This window comes from Oncorhynchus masou, unplaced genomic scaffold (genome assembly GCF_036934945.1).
Source record: "Oncorhynchus masou masou isolate Uvic2021 unplaced genomic scaffold, UVic_Omas_1.1 unplaced_scaffold_181, whole genome shotgun sequence".
NCBI classification, from domain to species: Eukaryota; Metazoa; Chordata; class Actinopteri; order Salmoniformes; family Salmonidae; genus Oncorhynchus; species Oncorhynchus masou.
In genome coordinates this window covers 196,723-213,494 of record NW_027016550.1, presented here as the reverse complement: position 1 = coordinate 213,494, position 16,772 = coordinate 196,723, and the positions used below count along the sequence as shown (strand labels likewise).

Below are 16,772 nucleotides of genomic sequence, written 5' to 3'. Positions count from 1 at the left end.
GTCAGAGGTCAGGGTACCTGTACGATCCAGAAACAGCCTTGTCTCCATCTATCAACAGGAACCTGTGACCCAGCCGTCCTCTCACCCTGGTACACGACCTGCTGAAGAACTCTGCTCCCCCTGACACACGCACACGCAGGCTCTGCAGGACAGAGTGGTGTTGAGAGGACAGTGGACAGCAGGACATAATGACTGGTGTGTTGAGAGGACAGTGGACAGCAGGACAGAGTGGTGTTGAGAGGACAGTGGACAGCAGGACAGAGTGGTGTTGAGAGGACAGTGGACAGCAGGACATAATGACTGGTGTGTTGAGAGGACAGTGGACAGCAGGACAGAGTGGTGTTGAGAGGACAGTGGACAGCAGGACAGAGTGGTGTTGAGAGGACAGTGGACAGCAGGACAGAGTGGTGTTGAGAGGTCAGTGGACAGCAGGACATAATGACTGGTGTGTTCAGAGGACAGCAGGACATAATGACTGGTGTGTTGAGAGGACAGTGGACAGCAGGACAGAGTGGTGTTGAGAGGACAGTGGACAGCAGGACAGAGTGGTGTTGAGAGGACAGTGGACAGCAGGACAGAGTGGTGTGTTGAGAGGACAGTGGACAGCAGGACAGAGTGGTGTTGAGAGGACAGTGGACAGCAGGACATAATGACTGGTGTGTTCAGAGGACAGCAGGACATAATGACTGGTGTGTTGAGAGGACAGTGGACAGCAGGACAGAGTGGTGTTGAGAGGACAGTGGACAGCAGGACAGAGTGGTGTTGAGAGGACAGTGGACAGCAGGACAGAGTGGTGTTGAGAGGACAGTGGACAGCAGGACATAATGACTGGTGTGTTCAGAGGACAGCAGGACATAATGACTAGTGTGTTGAGAGGACAGTGGACAGCAGGACAGAGTGGTGTTGAGAGGACAGTGGACAGCAGGACATCATGACTTGTGTGTTGAGAGGACAGTAGACAGCAGGACAGAGTGGTGTTGAGAGGACAGTGGACAGCAGGACAGAGTGGTGTGTTGAGAGGACAGTGGACAGCAGGACAGAGTGGTGTTGAGAGGACAGTGGACAGCAGGACAGAGTGGTGTTGAGAGGACAGTGGACAGCAGGACATAATGACTGGTGTGTTGAGAGGGCAGTGGACAGCAGGACAGAGTGGTGTTGAGAAGACAGTGGACAGCGGGACATCATGACTGGTGTGTTGAGAGGACAGTGGACAGCAGGACAGAGTGGTGTTGAGAGGACAGTGGACAGCAGGACAGAGTGGTGTGTTGAGAGGACAGTGGACAGCAGGACATAATGGCTGGTGTGCTGAGAGGACAGTGGACAGCAGGACAGAGTGGTGTTGAGAGGACAGTGGACAGCAGGACATGACTGGTGTTGAGAGGACAGTGGACAGCAGGACAGAGTGGTGTTGAGAGGACAGTGGACAGCAGGACAGAGTGGTGTTGAGAGGACAGTGGACAGCAGGACAGAGTGGTGTTGAGAGGACAGTGGACAGCAGGACAGAGTGGTGTTGAGAGGACACTGGACAGCAGGACTTAATGACTGGTGTGTTGAGAGGACAGTGGACAGCAGGACATAATGACTGGTGTGTTGAGAGGACAATGGACAGCAGGACAGACTGGTGTTGAGAGGACAGTGGACAGCAGGACATAATGACTGGTTTGTTCAGAGGACAGCAGGACATAATGACTGGTGTGTTGAGAGGACAGTGGACAGCAGGACAGAGTGGTGTTGAGAGGACAGTGGACAGCAGGACAGAGTGGTGTGTTGAGAGGACAGTGGACAGCAGGACATAATGACTGGTGTGTTCAGAGGACAGCAGGACATAATGACTGGTGTGTTGAGAGGACAGTGGACAGCAGGACAGAGTGGTGTTGAAAGGACAGTGGACAGCAGGACAGAGTGGTGTTGAGAGGACAGTGGACAGCAGGACAGAGTGGTGTTGAGAGGACAGCAGGACAGAGTGGTGTGTTGAGAGGACAGTGGACAGCAGGACAGAGTGGTGTTGAGAGGACAGTGGAGAGCAGGACATAATGACTAGTGTGTTGAGAGGACAGCAGGACATAATTACTAGTGTGTTGAGAGGACAGTGGACAGCAGGACAGAGTGGTGTTGAGAGGACAGTGGAGAGCAGGACATAATGACTAGTGTGTTGAGAGAACAGTGGACAGCAGGACAGAGTGGTGTGTTGAGAGAACAGTGGACAGCAGGACAGAGTGGTGTTGAGAGGACAGTTGAGAGCAGGACATAATGACTAGTGTGTTGAGAGGACAGTGGACAGCAGGACAGAGTGGTGTTGAGAGGACAGTGGACAGCAGGACAGAGTGGTGTGTTGAGAGGACAGTGGACAGCAGGACAGAGTGGTGTTGAGAGGACAGTGGACAGCAGGACAGAATGACTGGTGTTTACAGTAAGTGGTTCAACAGGTAGACATGTCTGTCTGTCTGTCTGTTCTGTGGGTGTGACCCGGTGTCTGTCTGTTCTGTGGGTGTGGCCCGGTGTCTGTCTGTCTGTTCTGTGGGTGTGACCCAACTGCCAGATAACATATGGAAAGTAGCACACAGCCATAACACTGGGGCTCTATAAAATACTCTCCCTCTGTCTGTCTGTCTGTCTGTCTGTCTGTCTGTCTGTCTGTCTGTCTGTCTGTCTGTCTGTCTGTCTGCCTGCCTGCCTGCCAGCCTGCCAGCCGGTCTGTCTGTCTGTCTGTCAGCCTGCCGGTCAGCCTGTCTGTCTGTCTGCCTGCTGGTCAGCCTGTCTGTCTGTCAGTCTGCCTGTCTGCCTGTCTGTCTGCCTGCCGGTCTGTCTGTCTGTCTGTCTGTCTGTCAGCCTGCCGGTCAGCCTGTCTGTCTGTCTGTCTGGGACACATGAGAGTGGTAACAAATGGGATTTCGGTTGCCATAGTGACAGCTACAGTATTTCCTAGAGTCTTCTGCCCAGTCTGTGACTAAGGTTGGTGCTGCTCAACCAGTCTGTGACCCCGGTCGGTGCTGTTCAACCAGTCTGTGACCCCGGTCGGTGCTGCTCAACCAGTCTGTGACTAAGGTCGGTGCTGCTCAACCAGTCTGTGACCCCGGTCGGTGCTGCTCAACCAGTCTGTGACTAAGGTCGGTGCTGCTCAACCAGTCTGTGACCCCGGTCGGTGCTGCTCAACCAGTCTGTGACTAAGGTCGGTGCTGCTCAACCAGTCTGTGACCCCGGTCGGTGCTGCTCAACCAGTCTGTGACTATGGTCGGTGCTGCTCAACCAGTCTGTGACCCCGGTCGGTGCTGCTCAACCAGTCTGTGACTAAGGTCGGTGCTGCTCAACCAGTCTGTGACCCCGGTCGGTGCTGTTCAACCAGTCTGTGACTAAGGTCAGTGCTGCTCAACCAGTCTGTGACCCGGTCGGTGCTGCTCAACAAGTCTGTGACTAAGGTCGGTGCTGCTCAACCAGTCTGTGACCCCGGTCGGTGCTGTTCAACCAGTCTGTGACTAAGGTCGGTGCTGCTCAACCAGTCTGTGACTAAGGTCGGTGCTGCTCAACCAGTCTGTGACTAAGGTCGGTGCTGTTCAACCAGTCTGTGACTAAGGTCGGTGCTGTTCAACCAGTCTGTGACTAAGGTCGGTGCTGTTCAACCAGTCTGTGACTAAGGTCGGTGCTGCTCAACCAGTCTGTGACTAAGGTCGGTGCTGTTCAACCAGTCTGTGACTAAGGTCGGTGCTGTTCAACCAGTCTGTGACCCCGGTCGGTGCTGCTCAACCAGTCTGTGACTAAGGTCGGTGCTGTTCAACCAGTCTGTGACCCCGGTCGGTGCTGCTCAACCAGTCTGTGACTAAGGTCGGTGCTGCTCAACCAGTCTGTGACTAAGGTCGGTGCTGCTCAACCAGTCTGTGACCCTGGTCGGTGCTGCTCAACCAGTCTGTGACCCCGGTCGGTGCTGCTCAACCAGTCTGTGACTAAGGTCGGTGCTGCTCAACCAGTCTGTGACCCTGGTCGGTGCTGCTCAACCAGTCTGTGACTAAGGTCGGTGCTGCTCAACCAGTCTGTGACCCCGGTCGGTGCTGCTCAACCAGTCTGTGACCCCGGTCGGTGCTGCTCAACCAGTCTGTGACTAAGGTCGGTGCTGCTCAACCAGTCTGTGACTAAGGTCGGTGCTGCTCAACCAGTCTGTGATCCCGGTCGGTGCTGCTCAACCAGTCTGTGACTAAGGTCGGTGCTGCTCAACCAGTCTGTGACTAAGGTCGGTGCTGCTCAACCAGTCTGTGAATAAGGTCGGTGCTGTTCAACCAGTCTGTGACTAAGGTCGGTGCTACTCAACCAGTCTGTGACTAAGGTCGGTGCTGCTCAACCAGTCTGTGACTAAGGTCGGTGCTGTTCAACCAGTCTGTGACTAAGGCCGGTGCTGCTCAACCAGTCTGTGACCCCGGTCGGTGCTGCTCAACCAGTTTGTGACTAAGGTCAGTGCTGCTCAACCAGTCTGTGAATAAGGTCGGTGCTGCTCAACCAGTCTGTGACTAAGGTCGGTGCAGCTCAACCAGTCTGTGACTAAGGTCGGTGCTGCTCAACCAGTCTGTGAATAAGGTCGGTGCTGCTCAACCAGTCTGTGACTAAGGTCGGTGCTGCTCAACCAGTCTGTGACTAAGGTCGGTGCTGTTCAACCAGTCTGTGAATAAGGTCGGTGCTGTTCAACCAGTCTGTGACTAAGGTCGGTGCTGCTCAACCAGTCTGTGACCCCGGTCGGTGCTGCTCAACCAGTCTGTGACTAAGGTCGGTGCTGTTCAACCAGTCTGTGACCCTGGTCGGTGCTACTCAACCAGTCTGTGACTAAGGTCGGTGCTGCTCAACCAGTCTGTGACCCCGGTCGGTGCTGCTCAACCAGTCTGTGACTAAGGTCGGTGCTGTTCAACCAGTCTGTGACTAAGGTCGGTGCTGCTCAACCAGTCTGTGACTAAGGTCGGTGCTTCTCAACCAGTCTGTGACTAAGGTCGGTGCTGCTCAACCAGTCTGTGACTAAGGTCGGTGCTGCTCAACCAGTCTGTGACTAAGGTCGGTGCTGTTCAACCAGTCTGTGACCCTGGTCGGTGCTACTCAACCAGTCTGTGACTAAGGTCGGTGCTGCTCAACCAGTCTGTGACTAAGGTCGGTGCTGCTCAACCAGTCTGTGACTAAGGTCGGTGCTGCTCAACCAGTCTGTGACTAAGGTCGGTGCTGTTCAACCAGTCTGTGACCCTGGTCGGTGCTGCTCAACCAGTCTGTGACTAAGGTCGGTGCTGCTCAACCAGTCTGTGACCCGGTCGGTGCTGTTCAACCAGTCTGTGACTAAGGTCGGTGCTGTTCAACCAGTCTGTGACCCTGGTCGGTGCTGCTCAACCAGTCTGTGACCCCGGTCGGTGCTGCTCAACCAGTCTGTGACTAAGGTCGGTGCTGCTCAACCAGTCTGTGACTAAGGTTGGTGCTGCTCAACCAGTCTGTGACCCCGGTCGGTGCTGCTCAACCAGTCTGTGACTAAGGTCGGTGCAGCTCAACCAGTCTGTGACTAAGGTCGGTGCTGCTCAACCAGTCTGTGAATAAGGTCGGTGCTGCTCAACCAGTCTGTGACTAAGGTCGGTGCTGCTCAACCAGTCTGTGACTAAGGTCGGTGCTGTTCAACCAGTCTGTGAATAAGGTCGGTGCTGTTCAACCAGTCTGTGACTAAGGTCGGTGCTGCTCAACCAGTCTGTGACCCCGGTCGGTGCTGCTCAACCAGTCTGTGACTAAGGTCGGTGCTGTTCAACCAGTCTGTGACCCTGGTCGGTGCTACTCAACCAGTCTGTGACTAAGGTCGGTGCTGCTCAACCAGTCTGTGACCCCGGTCGGTGCTGCTCAACCAGTCTGTGACTAAGGTCGGTGCTGTTCAACCAGTCTGTGACTAAGGTCGGTGCTGCTCAACCAGTCTGTGACTAAGGTCGGTGCTTCTCAACCAGTCTGTGACTAAGGTCGGTGCTGCTCAACCAGTCTGTGACCCCGGTCGGTGCTGCTCAACCAGTCTGTGACTAAGGTCGGTGCTGTTCAACCAGTCTGTGACCCTGGTCGGTGCTACTCAACCAGTCTGTGACTAAGGTCGGTGCTGCTCAACCAGTCTGTGACTAAGGTCGGTGCTGCTCAACCAGTCTGTGACTAAGGTCGGTGCTGCTCAACCAGTCTGTGACTAAGGTCGGTGCTGTTCAACCAGTCTGTGACCCTGGTCGGTGCTGCTCAACCAGTCTGTGACTAAGGTCGGTGCTGCTCAACCAGTCTGTGACCCCGGTCGGTGCTGTTCAACCAGTCTGTGACTAAGGTCGGTGCTGTTCAACCAGTCTGTGACCCTGGTCGGTGCTGCTCAACCAGTCTGTGACCCCGGTCGGTGCTGCTCAACCAGTCTGTGACTAAGGTCGGTGCTGCTCAACCAGTCTGTGACTAAGGTTGGTGCTGCTCAACCAGTCTGTGACCCCGGTCGGTGCTGTTCAACCAGTCTGTGACCCCGGTCGGTGCTGTTCAACCAGTCTGTGACCCCGGTCGGTGCTGCTCAACCAGTCTGTGACTAAGGTCGGTGCTGCTCAACCAGTCTGTGACTAAGGTCGGTGCTGCTCAACCAGTCTGTGACTAAGGTCGGTGCTGCTCAACCAGTCTGTGACTAAGGTCGGTGCTGCTCAACCAGTCTGTGACTAAGGTCGGTGCTGCTCAACCAGTCTGTGACTAAGGTCGGTGCTGTTCAACCAGTCTGTGACCCTGGTCGGTGCTACTCAACCAGTCTGTGACTAAGGTCGGTGCTGCTCAACCAGTCTGTGACTAAGGTCGGTGCTGCTCAACCAGTCTGTGACTAAGGTCGGTGCTGCTCAACCAGTCTGTGACCCTGGTCGGTGCTGCTCAACCAGTCTGTGACCCCGGTCGGTGCTGCTCAACCAGTCTGTGACTAAGGTCGGTGCTGCTCAACCAGTCTGTGACTAAGGTTGGTGCTGCTCAACCAGTCTGTGACCCCGGTCGGTGCTGTTCAACCAGTCTGTGACCCCGGTCGGTGCTGTTCAACCAGTCTGTGACCCCGGTCGGTGCTGCTCAACCAGTCTGTGACTAAGGTCGGTGCTGCTCAACCAGTCTGTGACTAAGGTCGGTGCTGCTCAACCAGTCTGTGACTAAGGTCGGTGCTGCTCAACCAGTCTGTGACTAAGGTCGGTGCTGCTCAACCAGTCTGTGACTAAGGTCGGTGCTGCTCAACCAGTCTGTGACTAAGGTCGGTGCTGTTCAACCAGTCTGTGACCCTGGTCGGTGCTACTCAACCAGTCTGTGACTAAGGTCGGTGCTGCTCAACCAGTCTGTGACTAAGGTCGGTGCTGCTCAACCAGTCTGTGACTAAGGTCGGTGCTGCTCAACCAGTCTGTGACCCTGGTCGGTGCTGTTCAACCAGTCTGTGACTAAGGTCGGTGCTGCTCAACCAGTCTGTGACCCCGGTCGGTGCTGTTCAACCAGTCTGTGACCCCGGTCGGTGCTGTTCAACCAGTCTGTGACCCCGGTCGGTGCTGCTCAACCAGTCTGTGACTAAGGTCGGTGCTGCTCAACCAGTCTGTGACTAAGGTCGGTGCTGCTCAACCAGTCTGTGACTAAGGTCGGTGCTGCTCAACCAGTCTGTGACTAAGGTCGGTGCTGTTCAACCAGTCTGTGACCCTGGTCGGTGCTGCTCAACCAGTCTGTGACTAAGGTCGGTGCTGCTCAACCAGTCTGTGACCCCGGTCGGTGCTGTTCAACCAGTCTGTGACTAAGGTCGGTGCTGTTCAACCAGTCTGTGACCCTGGTCGGTGCTGCTCAACCAGTCTGTGACCCCGGTCGGTGCTGCTCAACCAGTCTGTGACTAAGGTCGGTGCTGCTCAACCAGTCTGTGACTAAGGTTGGTGCTGCTCAACCAGTCTGTGACCCGGTCGGTGCTGTTCAACCAGTCTGTGACCCCGGTCGGTGCTGTTCAACCAGTCTGTGACCCGGTCGGTGCTGCTCAACCAGTCTGTGACTAAGGTCGGTGCTGCTCAACCAGTCTGTGACTAAGGTCGGTGCTGCTCAACCAGTCTGTGACTAAGGTCGGTGCTGCTCAACCAGTCTGTGACTAAGGTCGGTGCTGCTCAACCAGTCTGTGACTAAGGTCGGTGCTGCTCAACCAGTCTGTGACTAAGGTCGGTGCTGTTCAACCAGTCTGTGACCCTGGTCGGTGCTACTCAACCAGTCTGTGACTAAGGTCGGTGCTGCTCAACCAGTCTGTGACTAAGGTCGGTGCTGCTCAACCAGTCTGTGACTAAGGTCGGTGCTGCTCAAGCAGTCTGTGACCCTGGTCGGTGCTGTTCAACCAGTCTGTGACTAAGGTCGGTGCTGCTCAACCAGTCTGTGACCCCGGTCGGTGCTGTTCAACCAGTCTGTGACCCGGTCGGTGCTGTTCAACCAGTCTGTGACCCGGTCGGTGCTGCTCAACCAGTCTGTGACTAAGGTCGGTGCTGCTCAACCAGTCTGTGACTAAGGTCGGTGCTGCTCAACCAGTCTGTGACTAAGGTCGGTGCTGCTCAACCAGTCTGTGACTAAGGTCGGTGCTGCTCAACCAGTCTGTGACTAAGGTCGGTGCTGCTCAACCAGTCTGTGACTAAGGTCGGTGCTGCTCAACCAGTCTGTGACTAAGGTCGGTGCTGCTCAACCAGTCTGTGACCCTGGTCGGTGCTGTTCAACCAGTCTGTGACTAAGGTCGGTGCTGCTCAACCAGTCTGTGACCCCGGTCGGTGCTGTTCAACCAGTCTGTGACCCCGGTCGGTGCTGTTCAACCAGTCTGTGACCCCGGTCGGTGCTGCTCAACCAGTCTGTGACTAAGGTCGGTGCTGCTCAACCAGTCTGTGACTAAGGTCGGTGCTGCTCAACCAGTCTGTGACTAAGGTCGGTGCTGCTCAACCAGTCTGTGACTAAGGTCGGTGCTGTTCAACCAGTCTGTGACCCTGGTCGGTGCTGCTCAACCAGTCTGTGACTAAGGTCGGTGCTGCTCAACCAGTCTGTGACCCCGGTCGGTGCTGTTCAACCAGTCTGTGACTAAGGTCGGTGCTGTTCAACCAGTCTGTGACCCTGGTCGGTGCTGCTCAACCAGTCTGTGACCCCGGTCGGTGCTGCTCAACCAGTCTGTGACTAAGGTCGGTGCTGCTCAACCAGTCTGTGACTAAGGTTGGTGCTGCTCAACCAGTCTGTGACCCCGGTCGGTTCTGTTCAACCAGTCTGTGACCCCGGTCGGTGCTGTTCAACCAGTCTGTGACCCGGTCGGTGCTGCTCAACCAGTCTGTGACTAAGGTCGGTGCTGCTCAACCAGTCTGTGACTAAGGTCGGTGCTGCTCAACCAGTCTGTGACTAAGGTCGGTGCTGCTCAACCAGTCTGTGACTAAGGTCGGTGCTGCTCAACCAGTCTGTGACTAAGGTCGGTGCTGCTCAACCAGTCTGTGACTAAGGTCGGTGCTGTTCAACCAGTCTGTGACCCTGGTCGGTGCTACTCAACCAGTCTGTGACTAAGGTCGGTGCTGCTCAACCAGTCTGTGACGAAGGTCGGTGCTGCTCAACCAGTCTGTGACTAAGGTCGGTGCTGCTCAACCAGTCTGTGACCCTGGTCGGTGCTGTTCAACCAGTCTGTGACTAAGGTCGGTGCTGCTCAACCAGTCTGTGACCCCGGTCGGTGCTGTTCAACCAGTCTGTGACCCCGGTCGGTGCTGTTCAACCAGTCTGTGACCCCGGTCGGTGCTGCTCAACCAGTCTGTGACTAAGGTCGGTGCTGCTCAACCAGTCTGTGACTAAGGTCGGTGCTGCTCAACCAGTCTGTGACTAAGGTCGGTGCTGCTCAACCAGTCTGTGACTAAGGTCGGTGCTGCTCAACCAGTCTGTGACCCCGGTCGGTGCTATTCAACCAGTCTGTGACTAAGGTCGGTGCTGCTCAACCAGTCTGTGACCCTGGTCGGTGCTGCTCAACCAGTCTGTGACTAAGGTCGGTGCTGTTCAACCAGTCTGTGACTAAGGTCGGTGCTGCTCAACCAGTCTGTGACTAAGGTCGGTGCTGCTCAACCAGTCTGTGACCCCGGTCGGTGCTGTTCAACCAGTCTGTGACTAAGGTCGGTGCTGCTCAACCAGTCTGTGACTAAGGTCGGTGCTGTTCAACCAGTCTGTGACTAAGGTCGGTGCTGCTCAACCAGTCTGTGACCCCGGTCGGTGCTGCTCAACCAGTCTGTGACTAAGTTCGGTGCTGCTCAACCAGTCTGTGACCCCGGTCGGTGCTGCTCAACCAGTCTGTGACTAAGGTCGGTGCTGCTCAACCAGTCTGTGACTAAGGTCGGTGCTGCTCAACCAGTCTGTGACCCTGGTCGGTGCTGCTCAACCAGTCTGTGACCCCGGTCGGTGCTGCTCAACCAGTCTGTGACTAAGGTCGGTGCTGCTCAACCAGTCTGTGACTAAGGTCGGTGCTGCTCAACCAGTCTGTGACTCCGGTCGGTGCTGCTCAACCAGTCTGTGACCCCGGTCGGTGCTGCTCAACCAGTCTGTGACCCCGGTCGGTGCTGCTCAACCAGTCTGTGACCCTGGTCGGTGCTGCTCAACCAGTCTGTGACTAAGGTCGGTGCTGCTCAACCAGTCTGTGACTAAGGTCGGTGCTGCTCAACCAGTCTGTGACTAAGGTCGGTGCTGCTCAACCAGTCTGTGACTAAGGTTGGTGCTGTTCAACCAGTCTGTGACCCCGGTCGGTGCTGCTCAACCAGTCTGTGACTAAGGTCGGTGCTGCTCAACCAGTCTGTGACCCCGGTCGGTGCTGCTCAACCAGTCTGTGACTAAGGTCGGTGCTACTCAACCAGTCTGTGACCCCGGTCGGTGCTGCTCAACCAGTCTGTGACCCCGGTCGGTGCTGCTCAACCAGTCTGTGACTAAGGTCGGTGCTGCTCAACCAGTCTGTGACTAAGGTCGGTGCTGCTCAACCACTCTGTGACTAAGGTCGGTGCTGCTCAACCAGTCTGTGACTAAGGTCGGTGCTGCTCAACCAGTCTGTGACCCCGGTCGGTGCTGCTCAACCAGTCTGTGACTAAGGTCGGTGCTGCTCAACCAGTCTGTGACCCCGGTCGGTGCTGCTCAACCAGTCTGTGACCCTGGTCGGTGCTGCTCAACCAGTCTGTGACCTTGGTCGGTGCTGCTCAACCAGTCTGTGACTAAGGTCGGTGCTGCTCAACCAGTCTGTGACTAAGGTCGGTGCTGTTCAACCAGTCTGTGACCCCGGTCGGTGCTGCTCAACCAGTCTGTGACTAAGGTCGGTGCAGCTCAACCAGTCTGTGACTAAGGTCGGTGCTGCTCAACCAGTCTGTGACCCTGGTCGGTGCTGCTCAACCAGTCTGTGACCCCGGTCGGTGCTGCTCAACCAGTCTGTGACCCTGGTCGGTGCTGCTCAACCAGTCTGTGACTAAGGTCGGTGCTGCTCAACCAGTCTGTGACCCCGGTCGGTGCTGCTCAACCAGTCTGTGACTAAGGTCGGTGCTGCTCAACCAGTCTGTGACTAAGGTCGGTGCTGCTCAACCAGTCTGTGACTAAGGTCGGTGCTGCTCAACCAGTCTGTGACTAAGGTCGGTGCTGCTCAACCAGTCTGTGACTAAGGTCGGTGCTGCTCAACCAGTCTGTGACCCCGGTCGGTGCTGCTCAACCAGTTTGTGACTAAGGTCGGTGCTGCTCAACCAGTCTGTGACCCTGGTCGGTGCTGCTCAACCAGTCTGTGACCCCGGTCGGTGCTGCTCAACCAGTCTGTGACTAAGGTCGGTGCTGCTCAACCAGTCTGTGACTAAGGTCGGTGCTGCTCAACCAGTCTGTGACCCCGGTCGGTGCTGCTCAACCAGTCTGTGACCCCGGTCGGTGCTGCTCAACCAGTCTGTGACTAAGGTCGGTGCTGCTCAACCAGTCTGTGACCCCGGTCGGTGCTGTTCATAGTCTCCTGACAGTCTTAGACCAGGCACCAGGCGCGCGAGTGTGTTACCATAGTTACCTTCAGGTGTCCCGGGTGCATGGCGGCCCTCTCGGCCATAGACAGGAAGTGAGGTAACGCTGCTCTTTCCAACAGGATGTAGACAGACACTTTCCTCTTAAAGCAGACCTCCAGGAGGTCTCTGAAGATATCTACGTCTGTAAACTGGTCCATAACCACCGCAATCACCTACACACACACACACACACACACACACACACACACACACACACACACACACACACACACAGGTCAAGACACATGTTAGAATACATGATAGGGTGGTAGGTTGTCTACCGGTTAGATCTTTGGGCCAGTAACCTTCGGGTAGCCTAGTGGTTAGATCTTTGGGCCAGTAACCAGCAGGTAGCCTAGTGGTTAGATCTTTGGGCCAGTAACCAGCAGGTAGCCTAGTGGTTAGATCTTTGGGCCAGTAACCAGCAGGTAGCCTAGAGGTTAGATCTTTGGGCCAGTAACTGGCAGGTAGCCTAGTGGTTAGATCTTTGGGCCAGTAACCGGCAGGTAGCCTAGAGGTTAGATCTTTGGGCCAGTAACCAGCAGGTAGCCTAGAGGTTAGATCTTTGGGCCAGTAACCAGCAAGTAGCCTAGTGGTTAGAGCAGGTAGCCTAGTGGTTAGAGCGTTGGGCCAGTAACCAGCAGGTAGCCTAGTGGTTAGAGCAGGTAGCCTAGTGGTTAGATCTTTGGGCCAGTAACCAGCAGGTAGCCTAGTGGTTAGAGCAGGTAGCCTAGTGGTTAGATCTTTGGGCCAGTAACCAGCAGGTAGCCTAGTGGTTAGAGCAGGTAGCCTAGTGGTTAGATCTTTGGGCCAGTAACCAGCAGGTAGCCTAGTGGTTAGAGCAGGTAGCCTAGAGGTTAGATCTTTGGGCCAGTAACCAGCAGGTAGCTTAGCAGTTAAGCCGTTAGGGCCAGTAACCAGCAGGTAGCCTAGTGGTTAGAGCAGGTAGCCTAGTGGTTAGAGCGTTAGGCAGGTAACCTGCAGGTAGCCTAGTGGTTAGAGCTTTGGGCCAGAAACTGGCAGGTATTCTAGAGGTTAGATCTTTGGGCCAGTAACTAGCAGGTAGCCTAGTGGTTAGTGATGTGGGCCAGTAACCATTAGGTAGCCTAGTGGTTAGTGCTGTGGGTCAGTAACCAGCAGGTAGCCTAGTGGTTAGAGCTTTGGGCCAGTAACCTGCAGGTAGCCTAGTGGTTAGAGCGTTGGGCCAGTAACCAGCAGGTAGCCTAGTGGTTAGAGCGTTGGGCCAGTAACTAGCAGGTAGCCTAGTGGTTAGAGCGTTAGGCCAGTAACCAGCAGGTAGCCTAGTGGTTAGAGCTTTGGGCCAGTAACCTGCAGGTAGCCTAGTGGTTAGAGCGTTAGGCCAGTAACCAGCAGGTAGCCTAGTGGTTAGAGCGTTGGGCCAGTAACCAGCAGGTAGCCTAGTGGTTAGAGCTTTGGGCCAGTATCTTAAAGTTCACTAGTTTGAATCCAGGAGCCGACAGATTTTTGACAAGGTGAAATTCTGTCGATGCTCCCTAGAGCAAGGCACTAAATGGCTCCAGAGTCGCTGTTGATATGGCAGACCCTGGTCGCGATCACACTTCCTGAGGGTCTCTGACCCTGGTCGTGATCACACTTCCTGAGGGTCTCTGACCCTGGTCGCGATCACACTTCCTGAGGGTCTCTGACCCTGGTCGTGATCACACTTCCTGAGGGTCTCTGACCCTGGTCGTGATCACACTTCCTGAGGGTCTCTGACCCTGGTCGTGATCACACTTCCTGAGGGTCTCTGACCCTGGTCGCGATCACACTTCCTGAGGGTCTCTGACCCTGGTCGTGATCACACTTCCTGAGGGTCTCAGACCCTGGTCGCGATCACACTTCCTGAGGGTCTCTGACCCTGGTCGTGATCACACTTCCTGAGGGTCTCTGACCCTGGTCGCGATCACACTTCCTGAGGGTCTCAGACCCTGGTCGCGATCACACTTCCTGAGGGTCTCAGACCCTGGTCGCGATCACACTTCCTGAGGGTCTCTGACCCTGGTCGCGATCACACTTCCTGAGGGTCTCAGACCCTGTAACCACGTGGAATCAACGCCGCAAAAATGCTATTTAAGAATGTCGAGGGGGGGGGAATCACGACCTAGTGAAAGTTCCCCTCCTATAGCAGGTTAAAATTTATGGGGGGGTCATGACCTAGTGAAAGTTCCCCCCCTGTAGCTGGTTATAATGTATGGGGTGGTCACGACCTTAATAAACTCGCCTTACCTTCTGCGCTTGCGCGATGGTTTTCCTGACCATCTCTTTGATGTGCGTGTGGCCGTCCAGTGGCGGTTGCGCGTACACGGTGACGCGAGTGACTCCTCTGTAGGACGCGCAGTCCGGCCAGCCCAGATCCAGCCGCGGGAGCGAGCAGTCAGACAGCTCCGGCCAGTACTGGAGAGACAGCGGGAGTTCATCAATGTCTGAGTCACCTTGACGGAGCTCTGATGCCGGGTCATACACCTCCACTGCCCCGGTCAACTGGTCCACCTCCTGGTCCGACAGGAAACACCGGAGACTGGTCGCGTGGAGGAACTTATTAAAGGCATCGCGTCCATCCCGGAGAAGCGTCTCGAGCGCTAATCGTTGCTCCTCGGAATAAAAAAAGTCAGGTTTGGATTCATGCGTCCGGAGGTTCACGTTATTCTCATCCAAACACTGGATCTGCGATAACGCCATGGCTCTAGACCCACCGGTGCAGTAACCGATAAAAAAAAAAAATCGGAACACTAGTTAAATAGACAACAGCATTCCACAATAATCATAAAGATGTCCCAACTCTCTCTGGAATGAAAAGTTACCGGGTAGACTTGGAACTTTCCCCTTCTCGTTCTCTTCGGTAAAGTCAGACAGACTCACGGGACTCCAACCTGAAGCAAATATCCGTTGCTGATGACTGACCGGTCCCGCCATGTCCATTATTATTTCCGGTTACCGGTCCGGTTGTTCACGCACTTTCTCACCCGTCTCTCTCTCTCTCCGGGGAGCGCAAAGTGACACAGAGCACGCACAGCACAACCCGTCTCTCTCTCTCTCTCTCTCCGGGGAGCGCAAAGTGACACAGAGCACGCACAGCACAACCCGTCTCTCTCTCTCTCTCTCCGGGGAGCGCAAAGTGACACAGAGCACGCACAGCACAACCCGTCTCTCTCTCTCTCTCTCTCTCTCTCTCTCTCTCTCTCTCTCTCCCCCCCCACTCTCTCTCCTCTCTCTCCCCCCCACTCTCTCTCTCTCTCTCTCTCTCTCTCTCTCTCTCTCTCTCTCTCTCTCTCTCTCTCTCTCTCCGGGGAGCGCAAAGTGACACACACCACGCACAGCACAACCCGTCAAAAGCTTCACCGACAGGTGTGAACAAGAACTCACACGGTCGCTCTATCACGTGATCCAGAATTCCCCTTTTATTCATTACCGACATAACTGCCCCGCGGGACAAAAGACAGGATTAGAGCCGATCCCGTATCTCTTCAGCCCGCCAGGCAGTTATGTCGGTAACGACCTGATATGAATGACAGTTAAATGTTAAATGACAGATGGATTTAGTGTCAATCAAAATACTAAACCCAACCCATGGGAATAAATGTCAACTATGCAGTCTGAAATGTCATCTTTAAAAACACACACACCAGTCTAGATGATTTACAGCCAATCACAATGGATTAAAAACATATATTCCTTAGTTTAGATCAGGGACGGGCAGCATCTCCAGTCTTTGAGGGGCCTAATTGTTGTCACCCTTTTATCTCATTCATCATTCATCTTTTAATCAGATTGTTTTCTAAACTGAAGATCCTGGTTTGGGTGATTATCAGAGTCAGGTGTGTTAGCTGGGGGGGGGGGGGGTAAACACTGCTACAATACCCATCACTGAGCCAACTACAGGACCAGCAACAATGGTACAAATAGAAACATGTCTGTCTGTCTGTCTGTCTGTCTGTCTGTCTGTCTGTCTGTCTGTCTGTCTGTCTGTCTGTCTGTCTGTATAGGTATATGTATATTCCCGTTCTCCAGGGTTACAGTACAGAACAGTGTATCCCAGACTATACTGGTCAGAACAGAACAGTGTATCCCAGACTATACTGGTCAGAACAGAACAGTGTATCCCAGACTATACTGGTCAGTACAGGACAGTGTATCCCAGACTATACTGGTCAGAACAGTGTATCCCAGACTATACTGGTCAGAACAGAACAGTGTATCCCAGACTATACTGGTCAGTACAGAACAGTGTATCCCAGACTATACTGGTCAGTACAGAACAGTGTATCCCAGACTATACTGGTCAGTACAGAACAGTGTATCCCAGACTATACTGGCCAGTACAGAACAGTGTATCCCAGACTATACTGGTCAGTACAGAACAGTGTATCCCAGACTATACTGGTCAGTACAGGACAGTGTATCCCAGACTATACTGGTCAGTACAGAACAGTGTATCCCAGACTATACTGGTCAGTACAGAACAGTGTATCCCAGACTATACTGGTCAGTACAGAACAGTGTATCCCAGACTATACTGGTCAGTACAGAACAGTGTATCCCAGACTATACTGGTCAGTACAGGACAGTGTATCCCAGACTATACTGGTCAGTACAGAACAGTGTATCCCAGACTATACTGGTCAGTACAGGACAGTGTATCCCAGACTATACTGGTCAGTACAGAACAGTGTATCCCAGACTATACTGGTCAGTACAGAACAGAACAGTGTATCCCAGACTATACTGGTCAGTACAGGACAGTGTATCCCA

General features: G+C 54.5%; 1 protein-coding gene across 1 annotated transcript; it reads right to left on the bottom strand.

Moving 5' to 3' along the window:
* Position 1: 1 nt before the first annotated feature.
* On the bottom strand, positions 2–15,059 carry LOC135538753 (protein FAM83G-like). The gene is made up of 3 exons (XM_064964660.1): positions 14,250–15,059; positions 12,008–12,175; positions 2–142 (listed from the first exon to the last, which is right to left on the bottom strand). Exons 1-3 carry the CDS (start codon positions 14,700–14,702, stop codon positions 2–4), a joined length of 762 nt encoding a protein of 253 aa, XP_064820732.1. The 5' UTR covers positions 14,703–15,059.
* Positions 15,060–16,772: the final 1,713 nt, after the last annotated feature.